The sequence below is a fragment of the Polyodon spathula genome, chromosome 7 (genome assembly GCF_017654505.1).
Source record: "Polyodon spathula isolate WHYD16114869_AA chromosome 7, ASM1765450v1, whole genome shotgun sequence".
Taxonomy (NCBI): Eukaryota; Metazoa; Chordata; class Actinopteri; order Acipenseriformes; family Polyodontidae; genus Polyodon; species Polyodon spathula.
Genome location: NC_054540.1, coordinates 1,405,604 through 1,424,031, shown reverse-complemented (window position 1 = coordinate 1,424,031; position 18,428 = coordinate 1,405,604). Strand labels below are relative to the sequence as shown.

The 18,428-nt window shown below is 43.1% G+C and overlaps 1 protein-coding gene across 3 annotated transcripts; it reads right to left on the bottom strand.

Annotated features, from left to right (window-relative positions):
- Nucleotides 1–414: 414 nt before the first annotated feature.
- LOC121317967 (protein NEDD1-like) lies at nt 415–17,499 on the bottom strand. Of its 3 annotated transcripts, none has more exons than XM_041254078.1 (15): nt 17,252–17,499; nt 12,434–12,577; nt 11,683–11,777; nt 11,362–11,478; nt 9,558–9,698; nt 9,124–9,353; nt 8,573–8,774; nt 7,601–7,781; nt 7,239–7,385; nt 6,902–6,946; nt 6,546–6,727; nt 3,918–4,071; nt 3,562–3,721; nt 2,595–2,661; nt 415–2,110 (listed from the first exon to the last, which is right to left on the bottom strand). In XM_041254078.1, the coding sequence occupies exons 2-15, from the start codon at nt 12,567–12,569 to the stop codon at nt 2,006–2,008; spliced, it is 1,962 nt and encodes a 653-aa protein (XP_041110012.1). In that variant the 5' UTR covers nt 12,570–12,577; nt 17,252–17,499; the 3' UTR covers nt 415–2,005. The 3 variants fall into 3 exon arrangements, with proteins under 3 accessions (XP_041110012.1, XP_041110010.1, XP_041110011.1); XM_041254076.1 differs by having other exon boundaries at nt 17,266–17,347; XM_041254077.1 differs by having other exon boundaries at nt 7,239–7,382; nt 17,252–17,332.
- Nucleotides 17,500–18,428: the final 929 nt, after the last annotated feature.

Below are 18,428 nucleotides of genomic sequence, written 5' to 3'. Positions count from 1 at the left end.
TGCTTTCATTTTAATGTTAGTTGTATTGCAAGCTTTTCAATTGAGTCAAAACAAATAAACCAATTTTGATTTTTATAAGCAACGGTCAGATGTATTTGTTTAAATAGATATATTTATTCTACCCCCTGCAAACAGCCCATGTTTTTTCACAGGCCTGTCTGTATCCACAATCAGAACTGCTTACAGAAAGTTTATTTCTTTGTACCTCTAGACCAGCAGGTTTTATAGGTAAGCCTTAAAGGGCACATAAGGGCCTTTTTATTTTATTGTGTTACATGTTCCCATGTGTTGCTACAATTGTTTACGGAAGGTGTGTGTACTGTTTAAAATTATTATTATTATTTTATTTTTACATTTTAAATGGCATTCCCTGCTTCAAGATGGCTTCCCATGTACCTGCATGGATCTCTCAGAACTACATTTCCCATCATTCTCCTGCTCACATACATAACAGATGGATTTACCAGGGAGCAGGAGGATGATGGGCAATGTAGTTCCTTGTATAACCTTTAAATCATCAGTTTCTGAAGACTGTACAATTTAATTTTGACTAGTTAATAGCAGTATTTTTTTCAATTTAAGTAGTAATTTGCTCAATTAAATAATTTAGAGATAATCTGAAACAAATGCAGTTCTTGAGAACCAGAGCCGACCACTCTTGATTTAATTAAACAGTAACGTGCTAAATTGATCAACAACTTCCATTGTTCAGAAATGGATGATTTACGGGTTACCTATAAAGCCTGCTGGATTGTGGCTCTCCAGGACCTGGGCTGGACACCTCTGCCCTACTGTAGCATGTCTGCAATTGAAACGGTTTGCAATGTGGGGGTGGGAGGATTTAGAAAGGAGCTTTAAAACCTGCTGATCCCCACATGCAAATCCCCACATGCAAAAACAAAGGTGTGGTCTGCAAAGGGTTTCTTTAACACTACACAGTAAAACATTAAGAAACGTGAAATCCTGCTCTACTGAGTGTCAATTCAAAGCAGCAGATTAGGCTTCACTTGGCGTTTCTAGCTGTGTAAATACATTACAATTTTAAATAAAGGAAACAACATTGTTTTAGAACAATATCCACTTTGCTTTCAATGCAATGTTCAATAAACTGGCAGATTTGACTTGTCAAAGTTGTTGGTGTTTGTGAGTTGAATTAGCAGCTGCTGTTCGAGGGGCTATAGTAAAGTACTTTTTTCCACAAAGCCCGCACCAGACCAATCTTGACCTGAATCTCCATCCCTGCCATAAAGGCCGGTGCTAGCATCTACCAAGATATCTAACGAGACTACTTACCGAGTTTCACAAGCCAGGGGGTGCAAACTGCTCTATTGAGTTCTACTGACCAAAAGGAAGTCACATGTGTCTTAATTACCAGATGGGTTACCAAATAATGAAGATCAGTAGCCATATGACATCTGCAGATGAGTCAGGACACCAGTAAACACATCTGTAGAATCACAACTTTATAAAGGATTAAAAGGATTAAAAGTTGTTTATACCTTGCAAATTGTTATAAACAACTGCTTACAAATACAGAAGGTATGCTTGACTAGTGCATTAGAGTGAGGTATAAGAGGGAAGAGTTACTGCAGGAACTCTCGTTACAAAGAGGTAGAGAGGAGTACTGGTTAAGATAATCTGCATAGCTTCCTGCAAACTGGGGACTCTACCCAAACACAGGTAATAGCACAGAGAGTCTTCTGAAGCTTCACGAACATGACAAAGCTCACTCTGTTAAGGGACAGATTCCTAAACTGAATGATACGTTACAATATATCAAGGCACCATTTGTTTTACCACAGAGGAGAGCTCTCTCGTGGGAGCAGTCAGCTCCCTTCACAGAGGAAGCGCTCCTTTATAAAGAAGCTCATCAATCTCTTCACTCACCCCACCCCAGCACTAGGCAGGGCCTCTGAAAACATGCATGTTTGTTCACATAGAAATATCCTCCATAGCTATGCTGGGACTAGCCGAGCACAGCCCTGTCGGCACAAAGGGGCAGCTTTCAGAAATTGGTCCTGAGTTTTTTGTTTTCCTCTTTCAGCTTTTCAATTTCTGCCACTAGCACATCGGTAACGGAGTACCTTTCAATCAGAGAGTGGATTTCATTCTGCAAAAATAAAACAGGAGAGCATAATGCAGTTCAATGTCATGTGAAGATTTAGAACCCACACAACCTCTCAAGACAATCAAAATCTTATGTTGCCATAAGCATCAAATGCTAAAGACATAGAGAACTACATTAACTAGGTATTGTGGTTTTTTAATTATAAAAAAAAAAACATGATTTTAAAAAAGCGAAAGTGTTTAGTTGACCCCATCGAGTGTCTTCTCGTTTCGCACTTTAAAAACCTCTTGCCCACCTAAAGTGCTCCCAGAAACGACACATATACAATATGTAAGTGACCATACCCCTAATACAAGCATGCCCTCTTTTACAAATGTTCACATAAAAGCAAAAAATCCTCAAGACTGGTTTGCTACTTTGCACTTTTATGAAAGTATTAAAGGTAAATCTGGAACTTGATTCAACAGAATTACTAATCCCTGTATGTAGACACAAACATTCATGCACACAGGAGATCCCCACGTACCAGCTGTATATAGAACTGCCTGATCATCTCCACCTGCAGGTTCACAATATCCCTGTGACAGGACTCTCTAAAGAGAACCAAAAAAACACAACAGGAACATACATTAACATTTCTGAACACACCACACACTTCCAACCCATATCCCAAAGCATAAAACAAAAGGACAGTTTAAGAAAAGTTAGGAAAAATGAACACATCTCAACCTTTATTTTATGGAAAAGATTGATAAATTTGAATACTGGCAAACTGGAAGCATACAGAACATTTCATAAAACTTGCTTCTTACATAATAATAGTATATTGCAATGCATCACCGCGTAATCACATTTTCAGTTACAAACAAAAATGTAACGGAATTGTTCCTAACAAGTGTATCAAATAGACAAGTATATCAGAATTCTTCACTACAAAAAAACCCACACTTTTAAATGTAGTTTGTGCCCGCTTAGCTTTATATCATCCGCTGGGCAATGGTGCCACCCAGTGGAATTAGTGTTCAGTTTGTTACTGTCTGCCTGTTTGGCACTTTGATTTTACAATTTAATTACATTTCCAAAGTCCCTATAATAAATAGAACACGTCAAGGCACTGAAAAAGACAACAAGAAATAGACTTGGTCAAAAAGCAAAGGTAAGAATACCGTTGTCAAGAAATAGACTTTGCAGATTATACAGAACTTAGTAGTGGCAAAATGTCCATGAATTAAAATAAATAATATACATTTAAAGTAATTGGACAAGTGTAAATACAGCATGGTAAAGCACAGGCAAGCACTGTAAAGAATAGCATATTTAAAAAAAAACATGGCAAGAAGCATTAGGAAAAGCATGGGAAAATTGCAAAAATATCACAGTAACCCTTTATAAGAGGAGGCATGTACTGCATACTTCTTTGAATATATTTAGCCCATGTGAAAAGACATGTGCCATGTGTTTGAGGAAAGGGGCTGCGGTGCCAGGTCCTGTACCTGAAGTCTTCCAGTGTCTCCTGGATCATGTTCCTGATGAAGTGGATCTGAATGGAGGTCAGCGGCGCACTGCTGCTGTCACTGCCGATGGTATCGGCAATCCTCTCCGACAAGGAGGAAGCCACTCCAGCAGCAGAAACTCCCGGGCTTGGGCTCAAAACTTGACGGACAAACAAAGAATCCGGGTTAAATCGGAACACCGTCACACATCCTCTAGCGCGGTTTATTTCATGTTTTGTTTTTAAATCTAAAGTATTATTTCAGTGCAGGTTAATGGAGTGGGTAATGCAGCATTGTGTGCAGGTTAAGGTGGTAATCCATTGGCCCTCGTGGGTTAGTTACTGGTTCTTACTCACTTGGCACAGAAGGCAGTGCTCCGTTCACTGGAGATTCGTACTGCAGCTTCGTCTGGACATCCTTCCCCCTCATGTCTGGAGATTTAAAGCTGGCCAGCATCCCTGGAGTGTTCATGCTCACTGGCTCGATGGTGGAGCTGCTTGAAATCTTAGACTGAACACACATCAGAAAGTCAGTTTGCAGCATTGCCATACTCCTACTTACTGTATTAATCAAATACATTATGCTGCAGCTATGAGCACCCTGTTTCACACCTGCAGGAATTTATTTTCTAATATTTAAAATTAGAGAACCCAGAGACCAAATGTCCTGATTTGTGAGAGGGGTGAATCAAACAGTAGCAGCCACATGCAGAATGAACACAGATAGGGCTGCTGACTCAGGCTAAATTTGTTTTCACTTTGTGCAGAAACGTGATCAGAATTGCACTAGTTAAATATGCAACAAGCATCCCCAGTCATGCTGTAAATACAAAATTAGAGCTATCGGTAATATGAAAAAGTATATTACCACCTACATTCACTGTTAAACTGTAACTTTGACATACAGTGCCAAGAAAAAGTGTGTGAACCCCTTAGGATTTTCACGTATTTCAAACTTAAAATGTTATTAGATCTTAATCTAATAATAGATAAAGATACTCTGATTAAACAAATGACACCAAAACATGATACCTTTTCAACATTTATTTATCCACAAATGATTCAGCATTCAATATCCATGTGTGAAAAAGTACAAAAACCTTTAGATTCAGTAACTGGTGGCACCCCCTTGAGCAGCAATGACTTCAACTAAGCGTTTCCTGTAACTGTTGGTCAGTCTCTCGCATCGGTTTTGAGGAATTTTGGCCCATTCCTCCTTACAGAACTGCTTCAACTAGGTGACATTTGAGGGCTTCCTTGCATGGACAGCTCGCTTCAGGTCCTGCCACAACATTTCCATGGGGTTTAGGTCCAGACTTTGACTAAGCCATTCTAAATGCGGAATGTCTTCTTCCATTCTTTTGTAGATCTGCTTGTATGTTTAGGATCATTGTCTTGCTGCATGACCCACTTTCGGTTCAGCTTCAGCTCACGGAAGGATGGCCTGACACTCTCCTTTAGAATCTTCTGATACAATGCAGAATTCATGGTTGTCTCAATGATGGCAAGCCGTCCAGGTCCTGAGGCAGCAAAGCAGCCCCAAACTATAACACTCCAACCACCATGCTTGACGGTTGGGATGAGGTTCTTCTGTTCGAACGCAGCGTTTGGTTTTCGCCAAACATAACGTTTCTAATTGAGGCCAAAAAGTTCTACCTTTGACTCATCTGTCCAGAGAACATTGTTCCAAAAGTCTTGTGGATCATCTATGTGCTTTTTGGCAAACTTCAGACGGGCAGCAATGTTCTTTTTAGAGAGCAGTGGTTTCCTCCTGGTTATCCTTCCATGAACACCATTCTTGTTCAGTCTTTTTCTGATAGTTGAGTCATGAACACTCACATTAGCCAAGGAGAGTGTCCTGTAGATCCTTGGATGTTACTCTGGGGTTCTTTGTGACTTCGTTGATGACTTTCCAGTTTGTTCTTGTAGAGATTTTGGTAGGACGACCGCTCCTGGGTAGAGCGACTGTGGTCTAGAACTTTCTCTATTTGTCTAACAGTGGATTGGTGGAGCCCCAAATCCTTAGAAATGGTTTTGTAACTCTTTCTAGACCAATGAGCATCAATAACTGTTTTTCTGAGGTGCGCAGAATTTTCTTTTGATCATGGCATGACGTGTTTCCACACACCTGTATGGTGAAGACCAAACTCACAAAGTTTCTGATCTTTATATAGGATGAGGCCTCCCAAACTCACCAATGAAGATCTACCTAATTATTTAAACATCTGATTCTAATTAACTCCTTAATTGAGCTGATAAAACCAGGGGTTCACTTACTTTTTCACATACCTTAAATCTTAAAATTACTCATTGTTTGTCTAATTCATACATCCTTTTGTTTCAACAGACATGGAATTGGTTATTATAAACCCTATTGGATATTTTCAAGAAGGCTCTCATGGTAAAACCATGGATTTTCCATAATTATCACTGGGGTTCACAAACTTTCTCAGCATTGTACAAGCAGACAGATGGACAGCTGCCTCCATGAACCCCCAGATTCTGGTACTCTCAATAACTTGTGCTAAAGAAAGTAATTTGCACCCAGTCCTGGTTTCAGAACTGCCTTCAACCTTAACCCACCCCCTGCTTAACCCACGCTAAAGTGTCCCTTTTGATAAATAATCAATAAGGCAATATATGCATCAGGAATTTGAAATGTTGGTTTTGGTTACTGTAGATAGAGGGTAGACAGTCACTCCATGCCAGCTAAATGGCCAACAATAAGTAACTCTACAGACTCAGATGTGACTCACGCATGATGTGAGATGTGATTGGGTCAGAGCAGATTTAGCAGAGGCCTGATTGTTCAAACTCCTGGCACTAGGTCATTTCAACAATACACCTAAACAAGAAGTTCTGAACGCCAAGGTCTGGGTGCAGGGCTAGTGCGAGTTTCAAGCCCTGATCAGTGGTTCTCTAGATGGTTGTTTGACACAGTAAAGGTGGATGTGAACAGGTGGATGTTGTGGAGGTGTGCAGTACCAGCTCGGTGTCCTGGAGTCCCAGCTGTGCCCGGCCTGGTTTGGGCTCCTCCTCCTCCTCCTCTCGAACTGGCTGCGGGGAGTTCCCGAACATGATGAAAGGGCTGGTCTGCACCTCGGAGGTCCCCAGAGGAGCTCTGCGGGCAGGCAGCCCACTGGTGAACTGTGAGAGGAAATCCAGCCCTGAGAAACAGAGGAAGACAAGATGAGTGGCACAAACACAGCCATTAACCAGGCATTGCGCTGGAGACGAGTTGCATGCAGGCAGTCACAAACAAGACAGGGCGAAGAACAATGTAGCACGCACTCTGTCATTTCAAAGATTTTTTAAAAGCCTTGTCAATTGTAATGACATACCATCTCCTTTCGAGCAGTCTCCGCTTCCTTTCTGTGTGGTGTAATCTAAAAAGAAAGTAGTAAATAATGATAACCTTCAGTTAGTGTTCTTGGATGCAGGCGTTGTACAAACTGGGAGAGTTCCAAACTCCTAAGGAGTAATATAGAGAACCTTAGAAAAAAAGTCACTGTGGTTTGTGATAGCTTTAGATAGCAGGTATATCAGGTTTTATAGCAATCCCTTAAAAAAAAAAAAGTTTTTGTTCTACTAAGTATTTTAAATTAAACTAGCCCTACTGTCAAGTGACAGAGCTGGTGCAATATCGATTCTCCAGAAGCCAGCAGTTTTGGTGCCTACCGTCTCGCACTGGAGAGAGCACGTCACTCAGGCTGTTTCTCCCCACGGTGTCGAATTTTTCCAAGCTGGGGAAGCGGTTAATGCTCTTCAGACTGTCTGTCTCTTTTGATGGGAAGACATCCAGGCTGGTGCTGCGAGGCATTTCTGCTAGAAGACATTGGAAACAAGCAAAGGTGGAATAGGTCAGGTGAGCAAGGCATAAAACTGCACAATACCCAAAGATTCTAATTCAATTTCATAATCTTAGCCTCAATGAGCTGCAATTCCCAATGCAGATATCAGCAATTACAAACAGTTATGTAAATGATTATATAAAAACACTCCTGCATAGATAGAAAGGCAAACAGCCAGATGTTCCCAACCTGAGTTATCTTGCCTCCCGTCTCCTCTCTCCCCGGATGCCGGTGTACCGGATGTGTGCTGGGCTGCTGGTGCTGCTGGTTTCTGGAGAGCCTCTCTTGTGCTGCTCTGGACTGTAGCTCTCTTATAGGTGCTGGCAGACAGAGTAGTGGAGGACTTGCTTGCAGAAGTTTTGCTACTTGACTGTAAAAACAAGGGGGACATATAACGGTTAAGATCAGGGATGGAAATAAGACTCCCATTGCAGGGCAGTTTTATTCCACTCCTGGTTTTTACTAAGACACACCTGAACCTGTTACACACTGTGGCTAATCAAGCTTATATTAAAACCTGGAATGGGTGAAAGTGATATGCAATAGGAGTCTTGTTTCCATCCCTGGTTATCACCACAGGCATACTATTTCTATTGACTGTGCAGATGTAACATTTGAGTATGTGGTCCATTTCAAATATTTCAAGGTTGCAGACATGTATACAAGCAAAGAAAAGAGAAGTAAACTCAAAACTGCAGGCTTATTGTAGTAAAGATAACTCTACTTAAAACAGCATTTCACTCACAACACCCTTCTGCATGTGTCAGCACTGGAAATTATACTGTGATTTTGTAAATATAGTTTAGAAGACAGTAAAACAAGCTGAAAACTAGATGTAATGCATAGTAAGTATGTTATTAACATCACCCTCCAGTGGGAAACGCAAAATTAAGTAACACGAAATAGTAGTTCATTTTGACTTGCAACCAGTTGTAACATACATTTGTACAAAGATAGAATGACAGGCATCTTCACATATCCCCAGATCCTGATACACTCAATAACACACAAATTAGTCAACTGTATGAAGATAAAGACTGCATTATGTATAATACTTTTTGTGTGAACATACACAAACTGTACAACTGATTTGGAAAATATATAAAAGGCACAGAGAGGAGAGATGTTCTTAGCTGGTAACAGGGAGCTGCAGAGACTCGCCTTGGTCTGGGAGGGGGAGTGCTGGAATTTTAGGCACTGCACAGACGTCTTGTGGGCAGACACAGTCTTCACTGGAGATGTCAGCATCCTGAGATCATACAAGTAGATCTTCCCTCGGGACGAGCCCACCGCCAGGACCGCTCCGTCCGGCATGAAGTCTATCGCAGTGAGGGGGGACTCTGCCACCATGCCTCGCAGGACCCTGAGGAGGACAGACACACAAATTCTTCACACCTTAACAACCATTTACAAGAACGGCTTTCCACACCCTGCACCTGACACCTCTGTATCTGTGTGCCACACAGAAATTCTAACCGGAGCGACAGCGATTGGAAGAGTTCCAAAGGAGGAAGGGAAGGAAGCTAGCATCGCTATAAAAGCTATCATCTCTACACAAGCTAGCATCTCTCGGTTCCGTGCACCTCATTGCAAAAAATAAAAACTTTGGCATCATTTTTATTTTCCCTTTCAAGGGAATGAAAATGCAAAAACTATCTTTATTGCAGCCAAAGCATGTGCCCCAGAGCACTGCCTCATTGAAGAGCACTTACTTCTTGCTGGAAGTGTCATAGCAGATGATCCTCTTATCTAACCCCACAGTGACAAACAGCAGCTCGTTAGCGGGAGAGAAGCACAGCCCGCAGGCTGGAGCCTTGTGAGCGCCTTCGAAGGTGTGCTGGGGTTTCTGAGTGTTGGCGTCCCATAGAACCACTGTGCCACTGTCAGACACACTGCCCATCAGGGACTTCTTCACATACGAGTATTTCAAATCCTGGATAGGCTACACAACAACATGATTTACTTCAATAGAATAATTATTTTAAAAGTGGTAAAGAACACTGTTGTCTGTATCGCAGCGTTTTCATTTTAAACGCATTGCCTTCTCTTTTAAAGGTTTGGATCACACATCATGTATATTAATATTCTCTTGTTATACATCCTTTTACTCCCCCTCCCCAAATACATCTAGGGGTAAAGGGCCTACCTGTGTGCTCCCATGACCAAAAGGAGTGCTGGACAGGTTGGTGGTAATGCTGTGCAATATAATTTCACCACTTGTTGACCCAGAAGCAATGTAGCTATCGTTTCCATTGAAGGACACACAGGTAACCACATCCTTGTGATCCTGATGAGAAGGGTCAAACAGAACCATTTAGCAACAGAGCAACCAGACCAGATTGAGAGCATGAAGGCAACACAGCAGTGCAAGTGTAACAGCATTTGCAGTTCAAAGCCACAGAGCATTGTAAAGTAATAAAAAGGAAAGCAGACAAACATATCAGTGTAAATCACGACATTACTTGACATTTTGGCAACTTGTATCTTAGTTTACCTTTTTATTATTCTTTTGCTGGTTGAGTGCAGAGTAAGTTATGGGTATAATTAAACAAGCAGCTATGTGTTTTTACATGTTTGAAGTACAGCTTATTTACAGGTTTATGTGAATCCTGTTTTAATCAACTTTATTCCTGCCAAATGCACTTCAGTTACCAAATACTTACATAGAAAAGGTACAATGTGTTAAATTAAGATCAATATATCTAATTAACAGCAACTAACATACAGTACAAAAACACAGCTAAAAATATTTCTGTTGCCGTGTAAACAACACTGGTATTGTAATTTGCTTAGGCATATGAAAAAAGCAACGGAACCAGACACAAGTTTCCACATGGAAACAAACTGCATGTAAAACATGACTGGAATGGCATGGGGGTTTAACACACTGAAAGCACAGCGTCCCCTGGGCTCAAGCAAATGAAGCAGGTCCAAGTTATTGTCAGGCAGGATGTAACCCTGAACCCCTCTGTGCGCAAGTGACTCTTGAACCCCTGTCTGTGCACAAGCAGCTTCTGAACTCCTCTCTGTGCACAAGTGGCTCCCGAACCCCTCCCTGTGCACAAGCGGCTCCCGAACTCCTCTCTGTGCACAAGCGGCTCCCGAACTCCTCTCTGTGCACAAGCGGCTCCCGAACTCCTCTCACTCCTCTCTGTGCACAAGCAGCTCCTGAACCCCTCTCTGCACAAGCGGCTCCTGAACCCCTCTCTGTGCACAAGCGGCTCCTGAACCCCTCTCTGTGCACAAGCGGCTCCTGAACTCCTCTCTGTGCACAAGCGGCTCCTGAACCCCTCTCTGTGCACAAGCGGCTCCTGAACCCCTCTCTGTGCACAAGCGGCTCCTGAACCCCTCTCTGTGCACAAGCGGCTCCTGAACTCCTCTCTGTGCACAAGTGGCTCCTGAACCCCTCTCTGTGCACAAGCGGCTCCTGAACTCCTCTCTGTGCACAAGCGGCTCCTGAACCCCTCTCTGTGCACAAGCGGCTCCTGAACCCCTCTCTGTGCACAAGCGGCTCCTGAACTCCTCTCTGTGCACAAGCGGCTCCTGAACTCCTCTCTGTGCACAAGCGGCTCCTGAACTCCTCTCTGTGCACAAGCGGCTCCTGAACTCCTCTCTGTGCACAAGCGGCTCCTGAACTCCTCTCTGTGCACAAGCGGCTCCTGAACCCCTCTCTGTGCACAAGCGGCTCCTGAACCCCTCTCTGTGCACAAGCGGCTCCTGAACTCCTCTCTGTGCACAAGCGGCTCCTGAACCCCTCTCTGTGCACATTGCGGCTCCTGAACCCCTCTGTGCACAGTGCGGCTCCTGAACCCCTCTCTGTGCACAGTGCGGCTCCTGAACCCTTGTGTGCATAGTGCGGGTCCTGAACCCCTCTCTGTGCACAGTGCAGGTCCTGAACCCCTCTCTGTGCACAGTACACAAGCAGATCAATAGAAGTGTATTGACTTTACCTTGAGGGAACGGTGCAGCTTCTTAGATTTCAGATCCCAGATGTTGACGGTGTTGTCAAGGCCACCACTCACAATGAACTGGGACGTGGAATTTAAATTGACACAGGTCTGCCTTTTCTGAAATCCAGTAAAAAAACAAAAATATTCCTCATGTAAAATACAGCAACCAAAGAAATGTACCGAGAAGAAAAAGGGACCCAGAATTCCATGCTGAACAAACAAACGCATTTCAACACATCTGTATTGTATTTATTGGTGGGTTCCAATGTAATAACAGAGAGAAAGGTTTTGTTGGTACATTGTACTGTATGTTGTACTCACCCCTTCAGCAAGGTCCAGAACAGGGACTGGGGAGGACTTGCAGCTCGATACCACAATTTTATCCCCACTAGCACAGGCACTGACCAGGAAATGATGTGAGCCAGGAGTCAAGGCCATTGCAACACAGGCAACTGTATATCGCATTTCATCAGGCAAATCACACAGGACAATTCCCACCATCTTCATTACCATTTTAAATGTATGAACATGTTTGTTTTCAACACAGTCACAGGCCCATGTCAGCTTCCATAAGAGACAGCAAAGGTCCTAACTGTACACACAAACTCCAGCATCACTCATATTAATGTGCTCTGCTATTGAAGACTGATGAACAAACTTTTCATTAGGAACACATTTAAACCTTGCAGTTTACACAATACAAATGGCACAGCTATTTATTCAGTATTTAGTAATACGAAGCTAGGATCTGTACGGAAAATATTTTCTCCTAGGGGTACTGTAAATTCAATTGTATGAACTAATGTGCTGGATTACTGTAGAGTTAGTATAAAGGGCCATTGGATTTAGATCCATCACTGCCCAGTGTACGTGCCATTGGGATGCATATCACACAGCTATCCATTTTTTCTTGCTTGGTCAAATATGTATGTGTTCAGATTCCAGTGCTCTGTTGTTAGTCCCTACATGCACAACCACCTTGTGGTTTCAGACAATAAATCATTTAACTTTCTAAAGGTACTGTTACTACTGAACTATTTAATTAACCACTGCCTCAGTGTGTGAAGGATATTGTTGCTGCTCCAGCAGACTCTGGAGACAGGGTGAGCGGAGGCATGGGGGTTGAACTGATCCACTACTGTCATCGACGATGAGTTCCAGATCTTTATATCCTCCCCCGACGACACCAAGCGGATACTCTCCTCCATGGCAGCTCCTGGAAATTCAAGCAAGATCCCATGCATTGACTGTGTGAGACACTTGTAACCCCACCTTCTTCCACACAAACCCATAAAGAGCAGTGATCCACAGGCAAACACAGGGCAATTTCTTATAAGGTCAAGGCATGTTTCTACTGTACATCACTGGTTTCTACTGTACATCACTGTTCCACATTATGTCAGATGGTGTTGCAGCAGGAACAACACTCCGTTCTCGAGGGCACAACTTTGAGGACCAATCCATAAAGCAAACACATAAGATGAAATTGTACAGGAGCTCCCAGGGGGTGGTGCAGAATTGGCAGAGCGTTGCCCGGTGGGGGGAGGGCTTAGGTCAGCCAGGGTGTCCTCGGCTCACCGTGCACCAGTGACCCCTGTGGTCTGGCCGAGTGCCTGTGGGCTTGCCTGTAAGCTGTCCAGAGCTGCATTGTCCTCTGACGCTGTAACTCTGAGGTGGCTGCATGGCAAGCCTGCAGCGTGAAAAGAAGCAGACGGCTGACGGCACACGCTTCGGAGGTTCGTTGTAGCGGTGAGCTGAGCCTAAAAATAATTGGCTATTCTAAATTGGGGAGAAAATGATAAAAAAAAAAATTGGCGACCACTAAATTAACAAAATAAATAAATATGATGAAATTGTATATGAACCGGAAACTAGGGTATATAGAGACAGCAATATCAGACTTGTGGTCTGTATGTAGAGAAGCAGGTAGGGATCCCTCCTGTCTGCTGTTACTGAATGACAGTCTGTCTGTATATAGAGAAGCAGGTAGGGATCCCTCCTGTCTGCTGTAACTGAATGACAGTCTGTCTGTATGTAGAGAAGCAGGTAGGGATCCCTCCTGTCTGCTGTAACTGAATGACACACTGTCTGTATGTAGAGAAGCAGGTAGGGATCCCTCCTGTCTGCTGTAACTGAATGACAGTCTGTCTGTATGTAGAGAAGCAGGTAGGGGTCCCTCCTGTCTGCTGTAACTGAATGACAGTCTGTCTGTATGTAGAGAAGCAGGTAGGGATCCCTTCTGTCTGCTGTAGCTGAATGACAGTCTGTCTGTATGTAGAGAAGCAGGTAGGGATCCCTCCTGTCTGCTGTAACTGAATGACAGTCTGTCTGTATGTAGAGAAGCAGGTAGGGATCCCTTCTGTCTGCTGTAACTGAATGACACATCTTGACTTACTTACTGAGCTGGAAAGGAGGCAGAACACACACCTGTTTGTAAAAACACATCCCCAGTAGGTCAGCATGCATAGACACGAACAGGGAGCAGTGAGGGAAAACAATAAACTAAAAGACAACCAGAAACTGACAGACATCTCCTCCAAACCTGTCAATGTATGAAACTGTGACATCTCCTCCAAACCTGTCAATGTAAGAAACTGACAGACATCTCCTCCACACCTGTCAATGTAAGAAACTGACAGACATCTCCTCCACACCTGTCAATGTAAGAAACTGACAGACATCTCCTCCACACCTGTCAATGTAAGAAACTGACAGACATCTCCTCCACACCTGTCAATGTAAGAAACTGACAGACATCTCCTCCACACCTGTCTGAATGTAAGAAACTGACAGACATCTCCTCCACACCTGTCTGAATGTAAGAAACTGACAGACATCTCCTCCACACCTGTCAATGTAAGAAACTGACAGACATCTCCTCCACACCTGTCTGAATGTAAGAAACTGACAGACATCTCCTCCACACCTGTCAATGTAAGAAACTGACAGACATCTCCTCCACACCTGTCAATGTAAGAAACTGACAGACATCTCCTCCTCACCTGTCAATGTAAGAAACTGACAGACATCTCCTCCACACCTGTCTGAATGTAAGAAACTGACAGACATCTCCTCCACACCTGTCTGAATGTAAGAAACTGACAGACATCTCCTCCACACCTGTCAATGTAAGAAACTGACAGACATCTCCTCCACACCTGTCAATGTAAGAAACTGACAGACATCTCCTCCACACCTGTCAATGTAAGAAACTGACAGACATCTCCTCCACACCTGTCAATGTAAGAAACTGACAGACATCTCCTCCACACCTGTCAATGTAAGAAACTGACAGACATCTCCTCCACACCTGTCAATGTAAGAAACTGACAGACATCTCCTCCACACCTGTCAATGTAAGAAACTGACAGACATCTCCTCCACACCTGTCAATGTAAGAAACTGACAGACATCTCCTCCACACCTGTCAATGTAAGAAACTGACAGACATCTCCTCCACACCTGTCAATGTAAGAAACTGACAGACATCTCCTCCACACCTGTCAATGTAAGAAACTGACAGACATCTCCTCCACACCTGTCAATGTAAGAAACTGACAGACATCTCCTCCACACCTGTCAATGTAAGAAACTGACAGACATCTCCTCCACACCTGTCTGAATGTAAGAAACTGACAGACATCTCCTCCACACCTGTCTGAATGTAAGAAACTGACAGACATCTCCTCCTCACCTGTCTGAATGTAAGAAACTGACAGACATCTCCTCCACACCTGTCTGAATGTAAGAAACTGACAGACATCTCCTCCACACCTGTCTGAATGTAAGAAACTGACAGACATCTCCTCCACACCTGTCTGAATGTAAGAAACTGACAGACATCTCCTCCACACCTGTCTGAATGTAAGAAACTGACAGACATCTCCTCCACACCTGTCTGAATGTAAGAAACTGACAGACATCTCCTCCACACCTGTCTGAATGTAAGAAACTGACAGACATCTCCTCCACACCTGTCTGAATGTAAGAAACTGACAGACATCTCCTCCACACCTGTCTGAATGTAAGAAACTGACAGACATCTCCTCCACACCTGTCTGAATGTAAGAAACTGACAGACATCTCCTCCACACCTGTCTGAATGTAAGAAACTGACAGACATCTCCTCCACACCTGTCTGAATGTAAGAAACTGACAGACATCTCCTCCACACCTGTCTGAATGTAAGAAACTGACAGACATCTCCTCCACACCTGTCTGAATGTAAGAAACTGACAGACATCTCCTCCACACCTGTCTGAATGTAAGAAACTGACAGACATCTCCTCCACACCTGTCTGAATGTAAGAAACTGACAGACATCTCCTCCACACCTGTCTGAATGTAAGAAACTGACAGACATCTCCTCCACACCTGTCTGAATGTAAGAAACTGACAGACATCTCCTCCACACCTGTCTGAATGTAAGAAACTGACAGACATCTCCTCCACACCTGTCTGAATGTAAGAAACTGACAGACATCTCCTCCACACCTGTCTGAATGTAAGAAACTGACAGACATCTCCTCCACACCTGTCTGAATGTAAGAAACTGACAGACATCTCCTCCACACCTGTCTGAATGTAAGAAACTGACAGACATCTCCTCCACACCTGTCTGAATGTAAGAAACTGACAGACATCTCCTCCACACCTGTCTGAATGTAAGAAACTGACAGACATCTCCTCCACACCTGTCTGAATGTAAGAAACTGACAGACATCTCCTCCACACCTGTCTGAATGTAATACTACCACAAGTGTTTGTTGTATTAACTTCCATCTTATGGTCGAGTGTCTATGTCACCGATGAGGTAAACTAGTGCATGTGAACTGAAGCTCTCCTGGTGGTGAGGCGTGCATTGGAAAACATCCATTCAATGTGCCAATGTGTGTGGCGTCAGTACCAGGTCTGCACCGAATACACAATGCATCACTCACTGCCTACTGTGTCAGAACTAGCAAGACGCACAACAACAACAGCAGAGGCACGGTACAGCACAGTGATATCAACTGCAGGCAACAACACAATCCCTGTTGATCCCAGTCTCCAACCCAGAAGCAGTCTGCTTGCTGGCACACACTAGTATCTATCTGCCTGTGTTTCACGTCACTGTCGTGAGGGCAACTTGACAGGATTCAACTGTGCAACAGAATTACAGCCAGCAACTACAAAATTACACCCAGCAACTACAAAATTACAGCCAGCAACTACAAAATTACACCCTGCAGCTACAAAATTACACCCTGCAGCTACAAATTTACAGCCAGCAACTACAAAATTACAGCCAGCAACTACAAAATTACACCTGCAACTACAAAATTACACCCAGCAACTACAAAATTACACCCAGCAACTACAAAATTACACCCTGCAACTACAAAATTACACCCTGCAACTACAAAATTACACCCAGCAACTACAAAATTACAGCCAGCAACTACAAAATTACAGCCAGCAACTACAAAATTACACCCTGCAGCTACAAAATTACACCCTGCAGCTACAAAATTACAGCCAGCAACTACAAAATTACAGCCAGCAACTACAAAATTACACCTGCAACTACAAAATTACACCTGCAACTACAAAATTACACCCTGCAACTACAAAATTACACCCAGCAACTACAAAATTACACCCTGCAGCTACAAAATTACACCCTGCAGCTACAAAATTACAGCCAGCAACTACAAAATTACACCCAGCAACTACAAAATTACACCCAGCAACTACAAAATTACACCCAGCAACTACAAAATTACAGCCAGCAACTACAAAATTACACCCAGCAACTACAAAACTACACCTGCAACTACAAAATTACACCTGCAACTACTCTGAGGGGCTCTGCGCGGCTCTGCGCGGCTCTGAGGGCTCACACACGCACCTAGTTCACTCGACCTCGTCTGTCGCCTTCTTCTGCTACTCTCTCCAGGGTGGCGTGCCTGTCCGCTGTCGCTGTTCAATTCCCGGTGTGTTTGAGGTCCTTCGCCCCGGTATTTGCTGTGTTTCAGCGCTCTTCCCCTCTCCCTCTGCTCCGAGTTGCAATAAAGTTTCCGGACCCTCACAGGAATTTCCGCGCCCGTCGGCTCCACAGCAACCGCCACTACGGCATCCCAGCAGGGCCAGTACAGGCCAGAGAAACGGAGAACGCGGTTCGAATTGTGAGCTGCTCTTTAAAATTGAATACGGTGCTGTACAATCACCTCAGTATATAACACACTTTGCGGATTACTTAAATATTTTGTAAGGATAACACATTCTTACACGTACATGTAGAACACTGTAGATTAAATACATTTTTACATGTTTTAAAACATTGTGCATATGCTAAGAGGGACTCCCATTAGCACCATTAATATGAAAAGAAAGCGGAACATTTCTATTCAGTACATCTGATTTTATTTCCTTCTTTTATTTATTATTACAGCCTTGTCATCGCCATCCAACAAGAGTCCCTGGACAAAACTGGTTAGTGCTGCCACGCGTGTGTAGGGTTTGTATGTGATTGTAGTGTTTGTATTGGTTTGTATGTGATTGTAGTGTTTGTATTGGTTTGTATGTGATTGTAGTGTTTGTAGTGTTTGTATGTGATTGTAGTGTTTGTAGTGTTTGTATGTGATTGCAGTGTTTGTAGTGGTTTGTATGTGTTTGTATGTGATTGTAGTGTTTGTAGTGGTTTGTATGTGATTGTAAGTGTTTGTAGTGGTTTGTATGTGATTGTAAGTGTTTGTATTGTTTGTATGTGATTGTAGTGTTTGTATGGTTTGTATGTTTGTATGTGATTGTAAGTGTTTGTATGTGTTTGTAGTGTTTGTAGTGTTTGTATGTGATTGTAGTGTTTGTATGTGATTGTAGTGTTTGTAGTGGTTTGTATGTGATTGTAGTGTTTGTAGTGGTTTGTATGTGATTGCAGTGTTTGTATTGGTTTGTATGTGATTGCAGTGTTTGTAGTGGTTTGTATTGATTGCAGTGTTTGTATTGGTTTTGTATATTGATTGCAGTGTTTGTATTGGTTTGTATGTGATTGCAGTGTTTGTATTGGTTTGTATGTGATTGTAGTG

What these genes read in the sequence shown, in the direction of transcription:
- LOC121317967 (XM_041254078.1), bottom strand. Translation starts at nt 12,569, where the DNA reads ATGGAGGAGAGTATCCGCTTGGTGTCGTCGGGGGAGGATATAAAGATC. An exon ending in AGCTGCACCGTTCCCTCAAG is followed by an intron (nt 9,699 to 11,361) that starts GTAAAGTCAATA and finishes CCTTCTCATCAG; the next exon opens with GATCACAAGGATGTGGTTAC. An exon ending in GGCAGTTCTATATACAGCTG is followed by an intron (nt 2,111 to 2,594) that starts GTACGTGGGGAT and finishes TTATTTTTGCAG; the next exon opens with AATGAAATCCACTCTCTGAT.